Raw genomic sequence first — 14,701 nt, 5'->3', positions numbered from 1 at the left:
CTAGAAGTTGACCCTGTGCATGTGACCATTGTGATGCTAGGCACTGTTGTAAGGGCCGCATGTGTAACCTTGCGTTTGGGACAATGGCTATGCATGAAGAGATCATGCCTAGTAGTTTCATTACAATTCTGACTTTTATCTTCTGTGTTGGATACATGGCCTGTATTACTTTGTGAAATGTTTGAACCCGTTGTGGACTTGGAGTGGCAATCCCTTTTAATGTGTTGATTGTCGCTCCTAAGTATTGCTGCGTTTGACACGGCAGAAGGTGTGACTTCGCGTAGTTGATGGAGAAACCTAGCCTGTGAAGGGTTTGTATGACATTTTGTGTGCTGTGAACACTGTTTTAGCGTGTTGGTTTTGATTAGCCAGTCGTCTAAGTACGGGAACACATGTATTTGCTGCCTTCTGATATGCGCAGCTACTACTGCCAGGCATTTTGTAAAAACTCTTGGCGCAGTTGTTATTCCAAATGGTAACACTTTGAATTGGTAATGTATTCCTTGAAATACAAACCTTAGGTATTTCCTGTGTGAAGGATGTATTGGTATATGGAAATACACATCCTTTAGATCTAATGTTGTCATGTAGTCTTGCTGTTTGAGCAGTGGGATTACGTCTTGTAGCGTGACCATGTGAAAGTGGTCTGATTTTATGTAGGTATTTAGTGTTCTGAGATCTAGTATTGGTCTCAGAGTTTTGTCCTTTTTGGGTATTAGAAAGTACAGTGAGTAAACTCCTGTGTTCTTTTGTTGAACTGGTACTAATTCTGTTGCGTCCTTTTCTAGCAGTGCTTGAACTTCTAGTCCTAGAAGATCTATATGTTGTTTTGACATCTTGTGTGTTTTCGCTGGGACGTTTGGAGGGAATTGGTGAAATTCTATGCAATAACCATGCTGGATAATTGCTAGTACCCAAGTATCTGTTATTTCCTCCCAAAGTTTGTAAAACTGGCTTAGTCTTCCCCCCACAGGTGTTATGTGATGGGGGTGTGTGACTTGTGAGTCACTGTTTAGTTTGAGGGGTTTTGGCGCTTTGAAATTTCTCTATTTTTGGGGAATTGGCCCCCTTTAAATTGTCCGCGAAAACCTCCCCTCTGATATTGCCCCTGGTAGGTAGGTCTTGTTTGAGAGGTTGTGGCTTCTGTGGGTTGACCTCGAAACCCTCCCCTAAAAGGTGTTTTCCTAAATGTGCCTCTGCTCTGCGGGGAGTAGAGTGCGCCCATGGCTTTGGCTGTATCGGTGTCCTTTTTGAGTTTCTCAATGGCAGTGTCTACCTCCGGCCCAAACAATTGCTGTTCATTAAACGGCATATTGAGCACAGCCTGTTGGATTTCTGGTTTGAACCCAGAAGTGCGTAGCCATGCGTGCCTTCTTATTGTAACTGCGGTGTTTATTGTCCTTGCAGCTGTATCTGCTGCATCCATGGAAGACCGTATCCGATTGTTGGAGATACTTTGCCCCTCTTCCACCACTTGTTGTGCTCTTTTTTGGAACTCCTTGGGTAAGTGTTCGATGAAATGTTGCATTTCATCCCAATGAGCCCGGTCGTATCTTGCCAAAAGTGCCTGAGAGTTGGCGATACGCCACTGATTTGCAGCTTGTGCTGCAACCCTTTTACCTGCAGCATCAAACTTGCGGCTCTCTTTGTCCGGAGGTGGTGCGTCGCCTGAGGTATGAGAGTTGGCTCTTACGAGCTGCCCCACAACTACTGAGTCCGGTGTCAGTTGTGTTGTAATATATATAGGATCCGTGGGTGGTGGCTTGTATTTTTTCTCCACCCTTGGAGTTATAGCCCTGCCTTTAACAGGATCCTGAAATATTTGTTTCGAATGTCTTAGCATTCCTGGGAGCATGGGAAGACTTTGGTACTGGCTATGGGTTGCGGATAGGGTATTAAAGAGAAAGTCATCCTCAATTGGTTCCGAATGTAATGATACATTGTGAAACTCGGCTGCTCTTGCAACCACCTGTGTATAAGATGTACTGTCCTCGGGTGGCGAAGGCTTTGTGGGATAAGAGTCTGGGCTGTTGTCAGACACTGGAGCGTCGTAGAGATCCCATGCATCGGGGTCATCTTGACTCATTGTATGAGCTGGTGAGTGCATTAGTGGTGGAGTGGTTGCTGGTGATGCATGTGTTGATGGTGGTGGAGAAGGTGGTGGGGTTGTTCTCCTTGTCACCTTTGCCTGTGGTTGCTTGTCCCCTTGTTGAAAGGTAAGTTTCCTTTTGGTCTTGATTGAGGGAAGAGTGGTTATCTTCCCTGTATCTTCATGGATATGAAGCCTTCTCTGTGTGTGGTCATGTTCCACAGTTTGAATGTCCTCTCCAAAGCTATGTAATTGGGTGGTTAGCCCTTGTTCCTCTGTATAGGAACCACTTTTCGGCTCCGAGGCAGGGTGTTTTGGGACCGAAATCTTTTCGGAAGGTCTTTTCGGCTCCGAAGAAATTCTTTTACTTCGGCTCGGTGTCTCTGTGCCGAACCTTTTCGGCACCGTCTTTGTGCCGAGGTTTCTCGGAGCCGCTGTCTCGGCTCAGAGGTTGCTGTGTGGCGGTATCATGACCGGAGTCGGATGACTTCGACACCAGCATGCCCGTTTTCGGTGCCTTGGCTCGGTCACATTGTTTTTGGGTTAAGCCATGGCCTGTCGGCGGTGGCGTCCCCTGGGCCTTTGTGGACTTTTCGTGAGTCCTAATTTTCGACGTCTTACTCACGGTTGACGTGTCTTCGGCGTAGAGTTCTTCAGAATCCGACTCGTGGATGGAGAAAGTTTCTTCTTCTTCCTCCTCGAACCGATGTGGACCTGTGGGCGTGGACGCCATTTGTAGTCTTCTGGCTCTTCGGTCTCTCAGCGTCTTCCGGGACCGAAACGCTCGACAGGCCTCTCACGTATCCTCCTTGTGCTCGGGGGACAAGCACAAGTTACAGACCAAATGCTGATCCGTATATGGATATTTGTTATGGCATTTTGGACAGAATCGGAACGAGGTCCGTTCCATCAGTGTCGAAGTCGCACGCGGTCGTGCCGACCAGGCCCCGACGGGGCATCGAAATTACCCCGAAGGGCCACCGGAGCTCTTCAAAATTCGGTGTCGATTTGTTCTAACTAACCCGATACCGAACGCAACAATACCGACGTTTTTTTCCGAGATTCTAACTAACTTTCCGACCCGAAACACGGAGCGAAAAGGAACACGTCCGAACCCGATGGCGGAAAAAAAACAATCTAAGATGGAGTCGACGCCCATGCGCAATGGAACCGAAAGGGGAGGAGTCCCTCGGTCTCGTGACTCGAAAAGACTTCTTTGAAGAAAAACAACTTGTAACACTCCGAGCCCAACACCAGACGGCGGACTGTGCACAGCATGTGTATCTGCAGCTACACATGCCATCGAACTTGACAATACACCATTGGTTGGCTGCTTGTGTTGCCACCCTCTTGCCCGTAGCATCAGATTTTCTGCTTTTTGTCAGGGGGTTGAGTATCCCCCATAGACCGACTTGACATGCTTCCTGGCTGCACGGACAATAGAATCTGGTGTAATTGTTGTGTGGTGTAAATTGGATCCACTGGTGCAGGCTTATATTTTTTGTCAATCCTCTGTTAGAACCATAGCTTTAACTGCTTCTTTATAAATATTTCCTCTGTGTGCCTAAGCATACCAGGAAGCATTGGTAAACACTGGTATTGCTTTTGAGATGAGGATTGTGTATTCCTTCTAAAGGTTCTGCATGCATTTGTACCTCATGGTATGCAGCTGCCCTAAAATTACTTGGTTAGAAACCATACTATCCCCTGATGGAGATGGTCGAATAGGGTAGAGATATGGATCATTAGATGGTATAGGATCAGAGTCGTACATGTCCCACGAGTCATACATGTCCCATGGGTCTACAGTGTCTCCTTGTGAATATGTATGAGAGTGATGCGACTGTGGTGGAGTGAGAGGCTGTGGTGAAAAAGAGCTGCAGTGACTGGTGGCGAAAGCTGAAAAGGTTTTGGCTTTTCCTTCCGCATGAAATGTTTTTGCCAGTGATAGGGCAGTATCAAGAGTCTCTTGAAATGCTACCTTTCTTTTAGTCTGTGGAGGCAGAGAATAAATTTTCCCAGACTTTCTGGATTTGTATTCTTCTCTGCTTGCTGTCCATAACCTCTAAAATAGGTTTAATGTCCAATTCCCCCATTTGATGTTCACAGGTATGTTTGTGACCTTAGAGGAACGTTCAGTAAATGTTTTGTGCACCTGCGTTAATTGAGCCTAAAGCCCCGTTTCCTTTGTATAGGATACTATTACCGGCTCTGAAGTCAGACTGAGGTGTTAAGCTGTTGGCAGAGGTTTCGGTTCTGAAGCAGAGTGTATTCTTTAAAGATCCGATGACTGTTGTCATCAGCTCAGTTTGGAGGTTGAGGCTTGAATTTCAGCTCAACTCCGAAACAGACATGGTAAACTGATGGAATGTTTTGCCCTTTTTCAGCACCGAACCCAAGGGTCAGTCAACGATTAGTCTTACGGGCGGAACCATGGCTCAATAGGAGTGGTGCACCCAAGGCCTTGCTTGAATTTTTTTTTTCTTTTTTTTTTTAAAGTGGGTGTTGGGGCAGGTGTACTCTCATACTGCACCACTTCTATCGGCTGGCTCTCATTGTCTGAACCTTGTTCAGAATCAGGTATCAAAACTGCTGTTTGAGTCTGCTCCTCTTCGAGGGTGTCTGTGGTGGACTGTGCTTTGATGCCATCGCCAGTCTTTGTGCCCTTTGATCCCGTAGTGTTTTCTTCAATTTAAAAGACATACCTCACTGCTTTCTTCACAATGTTCCAGAGAAAGGCAGAGATTATACACCAAGTGCTGGTCAGTGTAAGGAAATTTAGTGTGGCACCAAGGACCGAATCAGAATGAATCCAATCCACTGGGCTATGACGCAGTAGGCCTGAACAGGCCCAAGGAGGGTGCGAGCACCGAAAAGGGCGTTTCCTTGATCCTGACCGTACTATCAGATGAAGTACAGAAGAAACAGTGTTTGAAACAATACCGACAGTATGAGATTATGCCGAGTTTCCAAGTCAAAAGTTCTTGAGTGAGAGGAACACGTCTGAACTGGACAGCAGAAAGAAAACCCTAACAAAAGGAGTTGATGCCCATGCACACTATCACCGATGAGTCACTCAATCCTGTGACTCCAAAAAAAGGATTTCAAAAGAAAAACAACTTATAACACTCAGAGCCAAACACTAGATGGCAAGATATGCATGGAGGTGCAGATACACATGCTTTGCATATATTGCCATCTAGTGTTAGGCTCGGAGTGTTACAAGTTGTTTTTCTTCAAAGAAGCTTTTTCAAGTCACAAAATCGAGTGACTCCTCTTTGTGATAGCATGCATGGGCATCAAGTCACTTGTTAGATTCTTTCCGCCATCGGGTTTGGTGTGTTCATTCAATCAGGTGAATCTCGATTCAGAAATTCAAAATGTATTCTAATCTTTCTGTAATATCAGTATTGTTTTCAATTGTGTTTCCAACGATACTCAATCCGATTTAGACCATAGGGGTCATTTTTTTTCTTGCCCTTACAGGGGTGTGGAATTTATTAAAATATCTAATTGTCCAGGGGACAGGTTGCTTCTCAAATCTACTTGTCCTGTAAAAAGATCTACTTGTCCCTTTGGTACCATGTAGTGTGGCGACAAATTATGGCAGCAATTAATAGCCTCTCTGATTATGCCAGGGCTACTACCATAGTAGGGCTTGAATACTTGGAGTTTCAATCCCTACTGTAGCAATTTCCTTATTTTGCCACCTTTCAGCAGATCTGCATACTGGGGCTGGAGGAAGCAGTAAGTAATAGTTCCAGGGCTGGAATGCCTTTGAGTCTGCAAACCTACTAACCTGCATGTTTTAAAGATTTTTACCAGCTTCTCTCTAATATTTTCCCATAATAAGAAAGGTTGGACATTTACTCCTGACAATGGCAGAATTAGAACTTCTTCCAGGGTTGGGAAGAAAGTGGCTGGATGGAAAATGAACTTGCAAATGCTCAATAGATTTTCACATGAGCAAATCTACACATCGTATTTACCCACGCTAAAATACAGTTCACAAATATTTTATAGGGGTACAACATATACCATGGGTGCACTTTTGTGACTTTCTTTAAGAATTTGGGGCTACAAGTAGGTAGGTTCAGATTTGTGACCTGCAAATTGCGAGTCGCAAATCCGAATGTAGGATGGTGTCCTTGACACCATCGGTGATTCGCAAGGGCTTCGCAAATGCCCACATCATGAATAATCATGAGGTGGGTCGCAATTTGCGACCCCCTCAAGAATGGTGGCCTGCTGGAGACAGCAGACCACCATGTCTGTGACTGCTTTTCAATAAAGCAGTTTTTTTTGTAATGCAGCCCGTTTTCCTTAAAGGAAAACGAGATGCATAACAAGAACGAAAAATGAAACGTTGGTTTCATTTTTTCAGAGCAGGCAGTGGTCCACAGGACCACTGCTTGCTCTGAAAAAATGTTTACAGTGACATTCACAATGGGAAAGGGGTCCCATGGGGATCCCTTCCCTTTTGCGAAAGTGTTAGCACCCATTTGAAATGGGTGCAAACTGCGACTGGTTTGCGCCCGCGTTCGCGGTCACAAAACAATCCTACATTGCACTGCAAGTTGCAATTAGGAAGGGAACACCCCTTACTAATTGCGAGTCGCAAACCCGTTTTGTGATTCGGTAACCAGGTTACTGAATCGCAAAACTGGGTTTGTGCATCGCAGTGTGCTTTTTGCACGTCGCAAACAGCGAAAGTCGCTGTTTGCGACATGCAAAAAGCTACCTACATGTGGGTCTTGGTCCCTAATTAGGTCTGGTGTTAACAAAGACATTTTGTTTTTATTAAACTTCTATTTCTCTCTCTTTCGGCTGGCTTTACTGTGAGTGATCGCATTCTGCTCTTCCACAAGGAGCATATTGCCACACAAAGTAGTTTTGTTCAGTGTCAGGAACTACAGTGGCAATCAGTGACGTAACGAAACTGGAGGGTGCCCCTTTGCAAAGAACATGGAGGAGCCCCCTCTCCAGACTCACTCAGGGCAGGTACTGTGCTGACGGGGCCCCCTGGAGGGCGGCTGCAGGGCCTTTGTTATGCCGCTGGCGGCAAAGTGTGCTTTAAGAGTTCAAAAACTTTTTGGGGGGTTTTGCCAATGTTTGTTACAATGTTGAGGGCCTGGTAGCTCCCACAACAATAAAGTGTTACAAAAGCCATGTCAAAACAAGACACGCATTGATGAAACTAAAAGACTTATAAAAATATGTCAGATTAGTTGGCTTTGTCAGTGTTTGTTTATTTTCATGCTTCCCATAATCGTGTTGAAAATGGTTACACTGATTTTCCATTAGAAATATTTTTGGGAAAAACTAGCATTCATTAACACATTTTACTAAATGACACTTCATTTGCATATAATCAGAGAGCATTCTGGGAGCATTATACTTAGCCTCTTAGCCTAAACTTTTCAAACGTGTGTACACGTTTTTTCTTTTTGTACTGGAACCAACGTCAGTAGTGAAGTGTGACCTTAAAACATTTATTTACAGCACGCACCCTAATAATGAAGGCTTTCAAATAATGAACTATAAATACAAGTTCGAACAGCATTATCTTTTGGAAACACATTACCTCAACTGCAGAGAGTTCAACTCTCTGTAAACAGGCAGCCAAAGGGTTTGTGCTGCAGGGGGTTGGGCCTACTTGTCCCAAGGACAAAGTAAACATAAAAACTTGTTGCCCTTGACCCCAAACAAGATGTCCCGGGCGTCGGGCGATAGGAATTCCACATCCCTGCCTTACAAGGGCAACACCCTTTAAGGGGCTGCTTCCATGCGAGTCTGATGGAACTAACTGTTTTGATTCTGTCCTCAGTGTCACACGAACTTTACATACACCGATCAGCACTCATTGTGCAATCTATCTCCAGACCATCAAGAAGACAATTGTGACACCTGTAAATCTTTTCAATCTAAGAAGACTCTTCTGGACTGTAGAGCTTGTCACCTCGAGATGGTGTCAAAACCAACAAGAGACACTGGACATCTTCAGTGAAGGACATGCCCAAGATGAGGTTCGGGCGGGGCAGTCTTGCCCATCCAAGTCTCCGATTCCAAATAACATCTAGATGACAACAGCCATCATGACACCACACAAAATGAATAGACTCCCGCACTGGTCTTCTATCCTCCACTGCCGTCAGGCCATGGTCAGATTAAAAAAAAAAAAAAAATCCAGATGACCAACCTTTGGGTTCAGCAGTTTTAAAATTAAGGTGCACTCTGCTTCGAACAGACACCAATGTCAGAGTAAAGCCAAAAAAACAACTTCAGAGCTGAAAAGATCACCAACTTGAGCCAAAAAGGATTACACCACCTTTAGACCCAGCACTTTCGGTTCGACCAAAACCAAAAATTTCAGAGTCTAAAACTAGGGTTAGTGAAAAAAACTACTTCAGCCCAGGAGTCCATAGACATTCAAACTATTCTAGATGTTATGATGCCAAACAAAGAAAATATTTATTTAGAAGGACACGGGAAGAATAATCGCTTCCCCGCCAACGTCCTTTAAAAGGAAACTGACTTTTAGAGACATTTCAAAAGATACACGCCCATCAAAGAAGGTCTTCAAGCACAAACAGGGAAAGGCTTCAAAGCAGAAACAGCCTTGTCCACCTCATTCTCCTGTTCCTCCTCCTTCCACACCACCTCTACCATCACCACATATGAAGCACAATTACCACATACATACTCAATTTTCTGCCAGACCCTCACCACCAGAGGACACTACAGCATATAATCAAGTAGTGGCTAGAGCCGCAGCATACCATAAAGTGGTAATGCACACTGACCACAGAGCAGGATTTTCTGTTTGACAAACTATCATCAACACATAAGCAATGAAGGTCTTCCTATGCTCCTAGGCATGCTTAGACAGGTTTCTGATATATTTCAAGAGCCTGTTAAAGCTAGGATTATCACTACTAAAGTGAACAAGAAATATAAACCAGCACCCTCAGACCCTGTGTTTATAAGAGCTGAACTACCTCCTGATTCCGCTGTAGTTGGTGCAGCGAAAAAGGGCCAACAGCAAGTCCATCAAAGATGCCCCTCCTCCGGATAAGGAAAGCAGAAACAGATGCAGCTGGAAAAGGGTGGCCTCAAGCTGCAAATCACTGGAGGATAGCCAATTCACAAGCTCTTTTGGCTAGATATGAGAGCAGTCTGGGATGAAATGGAAGCACTATTACAATACATCCCTCCAGAACACCCAAAAAAGGACAGCAAATAGTTAATGAAGGACAAGAAATATTTAACAATGTTATTAGATCTGCTATGGATGCAGATGATCTAGCAGCTAGATCAGTTACCAGTGTGCTTATTAGGAGACATGCCTGGTTGAGATGTTCAGGTTTCAAACCCGATACAATAGACAGTTTTAAATATGCCGTTTGATAAGCAGCATTTATTTGGCTCTGAAGTAGACAGTAATAGACAAAAAAGATTTGGAAACAGCTAAAGCAATAGGGGCTTGGTATACCACACCCACCAGGGGGAATTTTCACAGACCACAATATAGAGCAAGTTTTAAACCTTCGGCCACGGAAACACCATCCACCCACCAAAAACAATCCTCACAGTTCTACACTAGAGGATTATTTAGAGGCTCCTATAGAGGATCTAACAGTAGAGGTAGAGGGAAACCCTCTGCATCCAGAGGTTCCTCACAATCTAACAGTGACTTTCTCACTATCCCCACAGAGCACACTTCTCCTGGGCGGTTGGAGGGGGGGTTTAGGGGGGTAGGTCAATTACTATCCACAATGGCACAACATCACTACAAATCAGTGGGTTCGGTCAATTATCCAATTTGAGTCTAGAACTCACTTCCACTCCAAACATTCCCCCTCGTTCACACAAAGGAAATCAAGAGCTCCTCATTCTATTAAAACAAGAAGTACAATCACTTCTACTCAACGGTGCAATAGAAGTGGTACCTATAGCTCAACAAGGGAAATTAGTCTATGCTCTCTACTTTTACACCAAAAAAGGACTCTGGATCTCAGACCTCTCAATCAGTACATCCTCAGAGCATTTCCACATGGTTACTCTTCAGGATGTCATTCCCCTATTACAAAAACAGGATTACATGAGCATTAGATCTAAATGATGCTTACTTCCTTGTTCCTATATATCCAGCACATTGCAAATAACTAAGATTTGTAATAGCAGGCAAGCATTACGAATTCAAAGTGCTACCTTTTGGAGTAACAATAGCACCAAGAGTATTTACCAAATGCCTCGCAGTGGCTGCAGCATACCTCAGAAGGCAACACATACAGGTCTTCCCCTATCTGGAAGACTGGTTCATAAAAGCCAGAACCATTCAAACCTCTCAACAGCACACAATCAATACCCTACACAGCATAGAGTTCACAATCAATTACTAAATCTCATCTCCAACCAGCGCAGATACAACTGTATCTAAAAGAAATTCTGAACACTCCATCAGTATAAGCGTACCCAAAACTCAAAGAATTCAAGCTTTCCATAATCTCATATCACAGCTATAATACAAACATACACAGTAAGATTCATCATGAAACTGTTGAGAATGATTGCATCCTGCATAACAATAGTACACAATGCATGTCTGAACATCAATGCTGCAACAGTCTTTCACAACAATGGTCTCAGGCACAGGGTCAACTTCACGATCTAGTAGTGTTGGACCGCCAGACTTGCAATTCTCTGCAATGGTGGAATCACACCAACTTATCAAAAAGGCAGCCATTTTAGGACCCTGTGCCACAGACCATAATCACAGGTGCATTAATGACAGGTTGGGGAGCCCATCTCGACAATCTTACACTACAGGGAGAATGGGACTCAGTCCAGCAGACTTTCCATATTAACTACTTGGAATTGCTGGCAGTGTTCTTAGCACTCTAAGCATTCCCGCCACAGATCACAAGCAAGACAGTGTTAAGGACAGCCATGACAATATATTATCTACAGAAACAAGGGGGAACACACTCATCTCAATTGTCCCTTCTAGCACAGACAATTTGGAAGTGGGCAATTCACAATTACATTCACCTATTAGAGTATTTCCCAGGGAGACACAACCAACTAGTGGACCTCTGAAGTAGGGCGCAGCAACAAATACACAAACTGGAAATTCACCCACAAGTAATTCAATAGTACTTTCATATGTGGGGAACGCCAAACAGACCTTTTCGCAACAAGCGAAAACAAAATGCCTCCAGGTACCCATACCCTTGATCCAGGGGCAATGCTCTATGGATCAATTGGTCAGGGATATTTGCCCCCTCACTAATTCAGTTTCTAGTCAAGATCGGTCACACTTCCCTCAATATGATACTTAAAGCTCCCACGTGGGCACGTCAACACTAGTACACACTATTGGATATATCTGTAGTACCACATCACAAGCTGCAAAAAAAAAAAACACAAGACCAGACCTATTGACTCAAAACAAAGGTCAAATCAGACACCCCAATCCCAATATGCTCAACCTGGCGATTTGGCTCCTGAAGTCATAAAGTTTGAATATCTACAGCTTCCAGCAGAATATATGGACATTCTGATGGAAGCATGTAAACCTACAACCAGGCAGTGCTATGCAGCTAAATGGAAATGCTTTGTATATTACTGTCAACCCAAAAACACTGATCCACTTAAAACACTGGTACGTGATCTTGCAGGTTATTTGCTTTACTTATAAAAAGCAAATCTTGCATATTCATCTATTAAAATTAATTTAACCGCAATATCAGCCTACCTCCAAAACAGACAGCATAACTGTTTAGCATTCCTATCAAATTTTTTATGGAAGGCCTTAAGTTATTCCACCTAGAGCTCCACCAGCTCCTGGCTGGAATCTTAACATTGTGCTCACAAGGCTTATGGGTCCACCATTGAACCCATGCATTCTTGCGCTCTTCAATTTCTCTCAAGGAAAATTGCTTACCTGGTAGCAAATACTTCCTAGAGGAGAGCAAGTGAAATTGAAGCATTCACTTTAGAAGAACCCCTTCTTCCAAATTCACAAACACAAAACAGTACTTGGGACAAATCCAAAATGTCTACCCAAAGTAGTTTCACCATTTCACATCAGTCAATGGAATTGCCAGTCTTCTTCCCACAGCCAGATTCAGTTGCTGAGAGCGCTCTCCACACGATCACAAAAAACTTTAGAAAATCTAAACAACTTTTTGTGGCTTTAACAGCCTCAAAGTTAATCCTATTTCAAAACAAAGATTAGCCAGATGGATAGTAAAGTGTAGTCAAACTTCTCTTAAAGCTAAAAGGCACATTCTACTAGAAAGAAAGGAGCTTCAATGGCATTCTTAGGAAATATACTAGTGGCAGACCTATGCAAAGCAGCCACATGATCCACACCACAAACATTAATTAAACACTGTGTGGATGTGCTATCTCGCCAACAAGCGTTAGTCAAGCAATGCTTAAAACACCATTTCAAACTGCTCCAACTACCTACAGGCTAGCCACCACACTTTAGGAGGGAACTGCTTTTCAGCCTATGCAAAGCATGTGTATCTGCAGCTACACATGCCAAACGGAAAAGGCCACTTACCCATTGTACATCTGTTTGTGGCATGTAGTGCTGCAAATTCATATGTGCCCTCCCTCCTCCACAGAAGCCTGTAGCCGTTGTGTTACTTATGTAAATATGTATACATTGCATGGGCATGCATGCATATATATATACACACAAAATTCTTCACTCCTTACTTCCCCCTCCAGTGGGAAAATCAAACGACTCAATGCCCATGCACACTATCACCAAGGAGTCACTTGATCATGTGACTCGAAAAAGCATCAAAGAAAAACAACTTGTAACACTCTGAGCCCAACACTAGACGGCAGACTATGCAAAGCATGTGAATCTGCAGCACTACATGCCACAAATAGATGTACACTGGTGACAGGTATATATATATATATATATATATATATATATATATATAAAGGAGTACATTCCTACAAGGCCTAAGCTCTAGGTACACAGGCTGTTTCAAGGACAAGGAAGCTGGGTGACCATAATACTGCAGCACTGAGTGGCTATTTTCCAAAGGCATGTTCACGCACTGATAAGTGTCTTCCTCTCATATTCTAGGTCTACTGCAGGCAATGGATTTGAATGTTTAACTTTTCACTCTTTTCTTGCAGGCTCTACGGCCCATCAAAGAATCTGGAATGTAATCTGTAGCAGACAAAGGATCTAGTTGCTTAGAGACTAAAAGCTTGGCACTGGAAGTGGTAATTTCTCCCCATGGCACCCCATTACCAATCTCTCGGAGCAAAAATATTTCCACTGGGTTATGCTTGAAGGAATCTGCCTCAAACAAGTGCCAAATCCTACAGACCAGCACGGTTCAGAAAGTTCTTCCCAGCGTTAGAATAAGAAAGATCATTTTAAGTTGGGGAGAGTAATGGCACCAGTGCCTATTGGACGTTTATTGGAAATGAAGCCAAAAAGACAAGAAATCACCTAGGACTGGATTTTCGCAACCAAGTTAGACAAGGGCCAGCATGATGTAACCTCAACGAAGACCATGTACAGCAGACAAGCAAGAGCTAGTCACCTTATCAAGGACACTACGGAACAGCTAGAGAGATCTTTTCACTCAATTGCTCAAAGTCAAAAGCTCCAGTTCATAATTAAGTTGGATTATATTTCTGGCCAAAGGCGGTCACAAGTTAACATTAGTTGTGTGATTATGGTTGAGGTTCAGCACAACTACCAGTTTTAAACCTAGAACGTGGACGCCCTCTCTGGAGGTAAACCTCAGCCCTGGTGGCATTGGTTACAGGTGGCGATTATCAAATGGGAACACCACAACTAAGGAGACCATCTCAGAAGAGCACAAGTAATTTGTGCGAATGTGAGTTCTTACTGCCTCGAAAAGACAGTTTTGTTTATGTATATAGATTACTTAAGGTACGAGACCCTACAAAAAGACAAATGTGCAATGGCAGTTGCTCACTGAGCATCCCCTTCTCCAACGACGCCACCTTTGCTAGGAATGGTCACAGAAGTAAATTTAGCACCTAAATTATTCCAGAAACTGCAGTCTCTGAAGAAATAACATACTTTTATTTCAAAAGCCTGTACCAGAAGCTTCCGGGAAGTCCAATGCCGCAGTACACAAAATGACATGCATTTGCCAAACAAACCTAATGTGGAAGGGTTGATACTTGCAATATTGAAGTGTTGCTCGCAATAATTCAGTTTTAGCAGACTTCCTGCACAGGTAATTTAAATACCCTATCAAGATGGCCTCCCCATTTTCTGCAGGTCTATAGGAGAAGAATTGAACATGCTTGCCATTCAATTAACTGATTGAAGGAGTGATTAAGGTGATCAACCTCGACTTTGAATGTAAATACATGTCCACTTTATGCTCAAACTTTTAGGAGCCTACCAAGCGACACTCATGTTTTTGTATGTTTTGTTCTTTAAATTAAAGACGTTGTCACATGTTGAGCCTGGCCAATACGTTCTTGGAAAACAGAGGTAACATTCAGACCTTAGACAATTAACATTGATTAGTGGAAAGCGAAAAAAACAAAATCAAGCTCTGCATCACCAGAAAGTTTAAACACTTGTAC

The 14,701-nt window shown here is 43.5% G+C and overlaps 1 protein-coding gene across 4 annotated transcripts in view; it reads left to right on the top strand.

Moving 5' to 3' along the window:
- The window catches only part of ADGRE5 (adhesion G protein-coupled receptor E5), a 231,221-nt gene extending 216,645 nt beyond the window's left edge, over positions 1 to 14,576 (top strand). For all 4 annotated transcript variants that reach the window (XM_069231712.1, XM_069231710.1, XM_069231713.1 and 1 more), the window contains one exon: positions 13,259 to 14,576. In XM_069231712.1, the coding sequence (XP_069087813.1) occupies positions 13,259 to 13,291 (33 nt within the window). In that variant the 3' untranslated portion in view covers positions 13,292 to 14,576. The remainder of the gene's footprint in view (positions 1 to 13,258) is intronic.
- Positions 14,577 to 14,701: the final 125 nt, after the last annotated feature.

Source organism: Pleurodeles waltl, chromosome 4_2 (assembly GCF_031143425.1).
Source record: "Pleurodeles waltl isolate 20211129_DDA chromosome 4_2, aPleWal1.hap1.20221129, whole genome shotgun sequence".
NCBI lineage: Eukaryota > Metazoa > Chordata > Amphibia > Caudata > Salamandridae > Pleurodeles > Pleurodeles waltl.
Note: the sequence above shows the minus strand (reverse complement) of the source record. Positions and strands in the feature narration are given on the sequence as shown.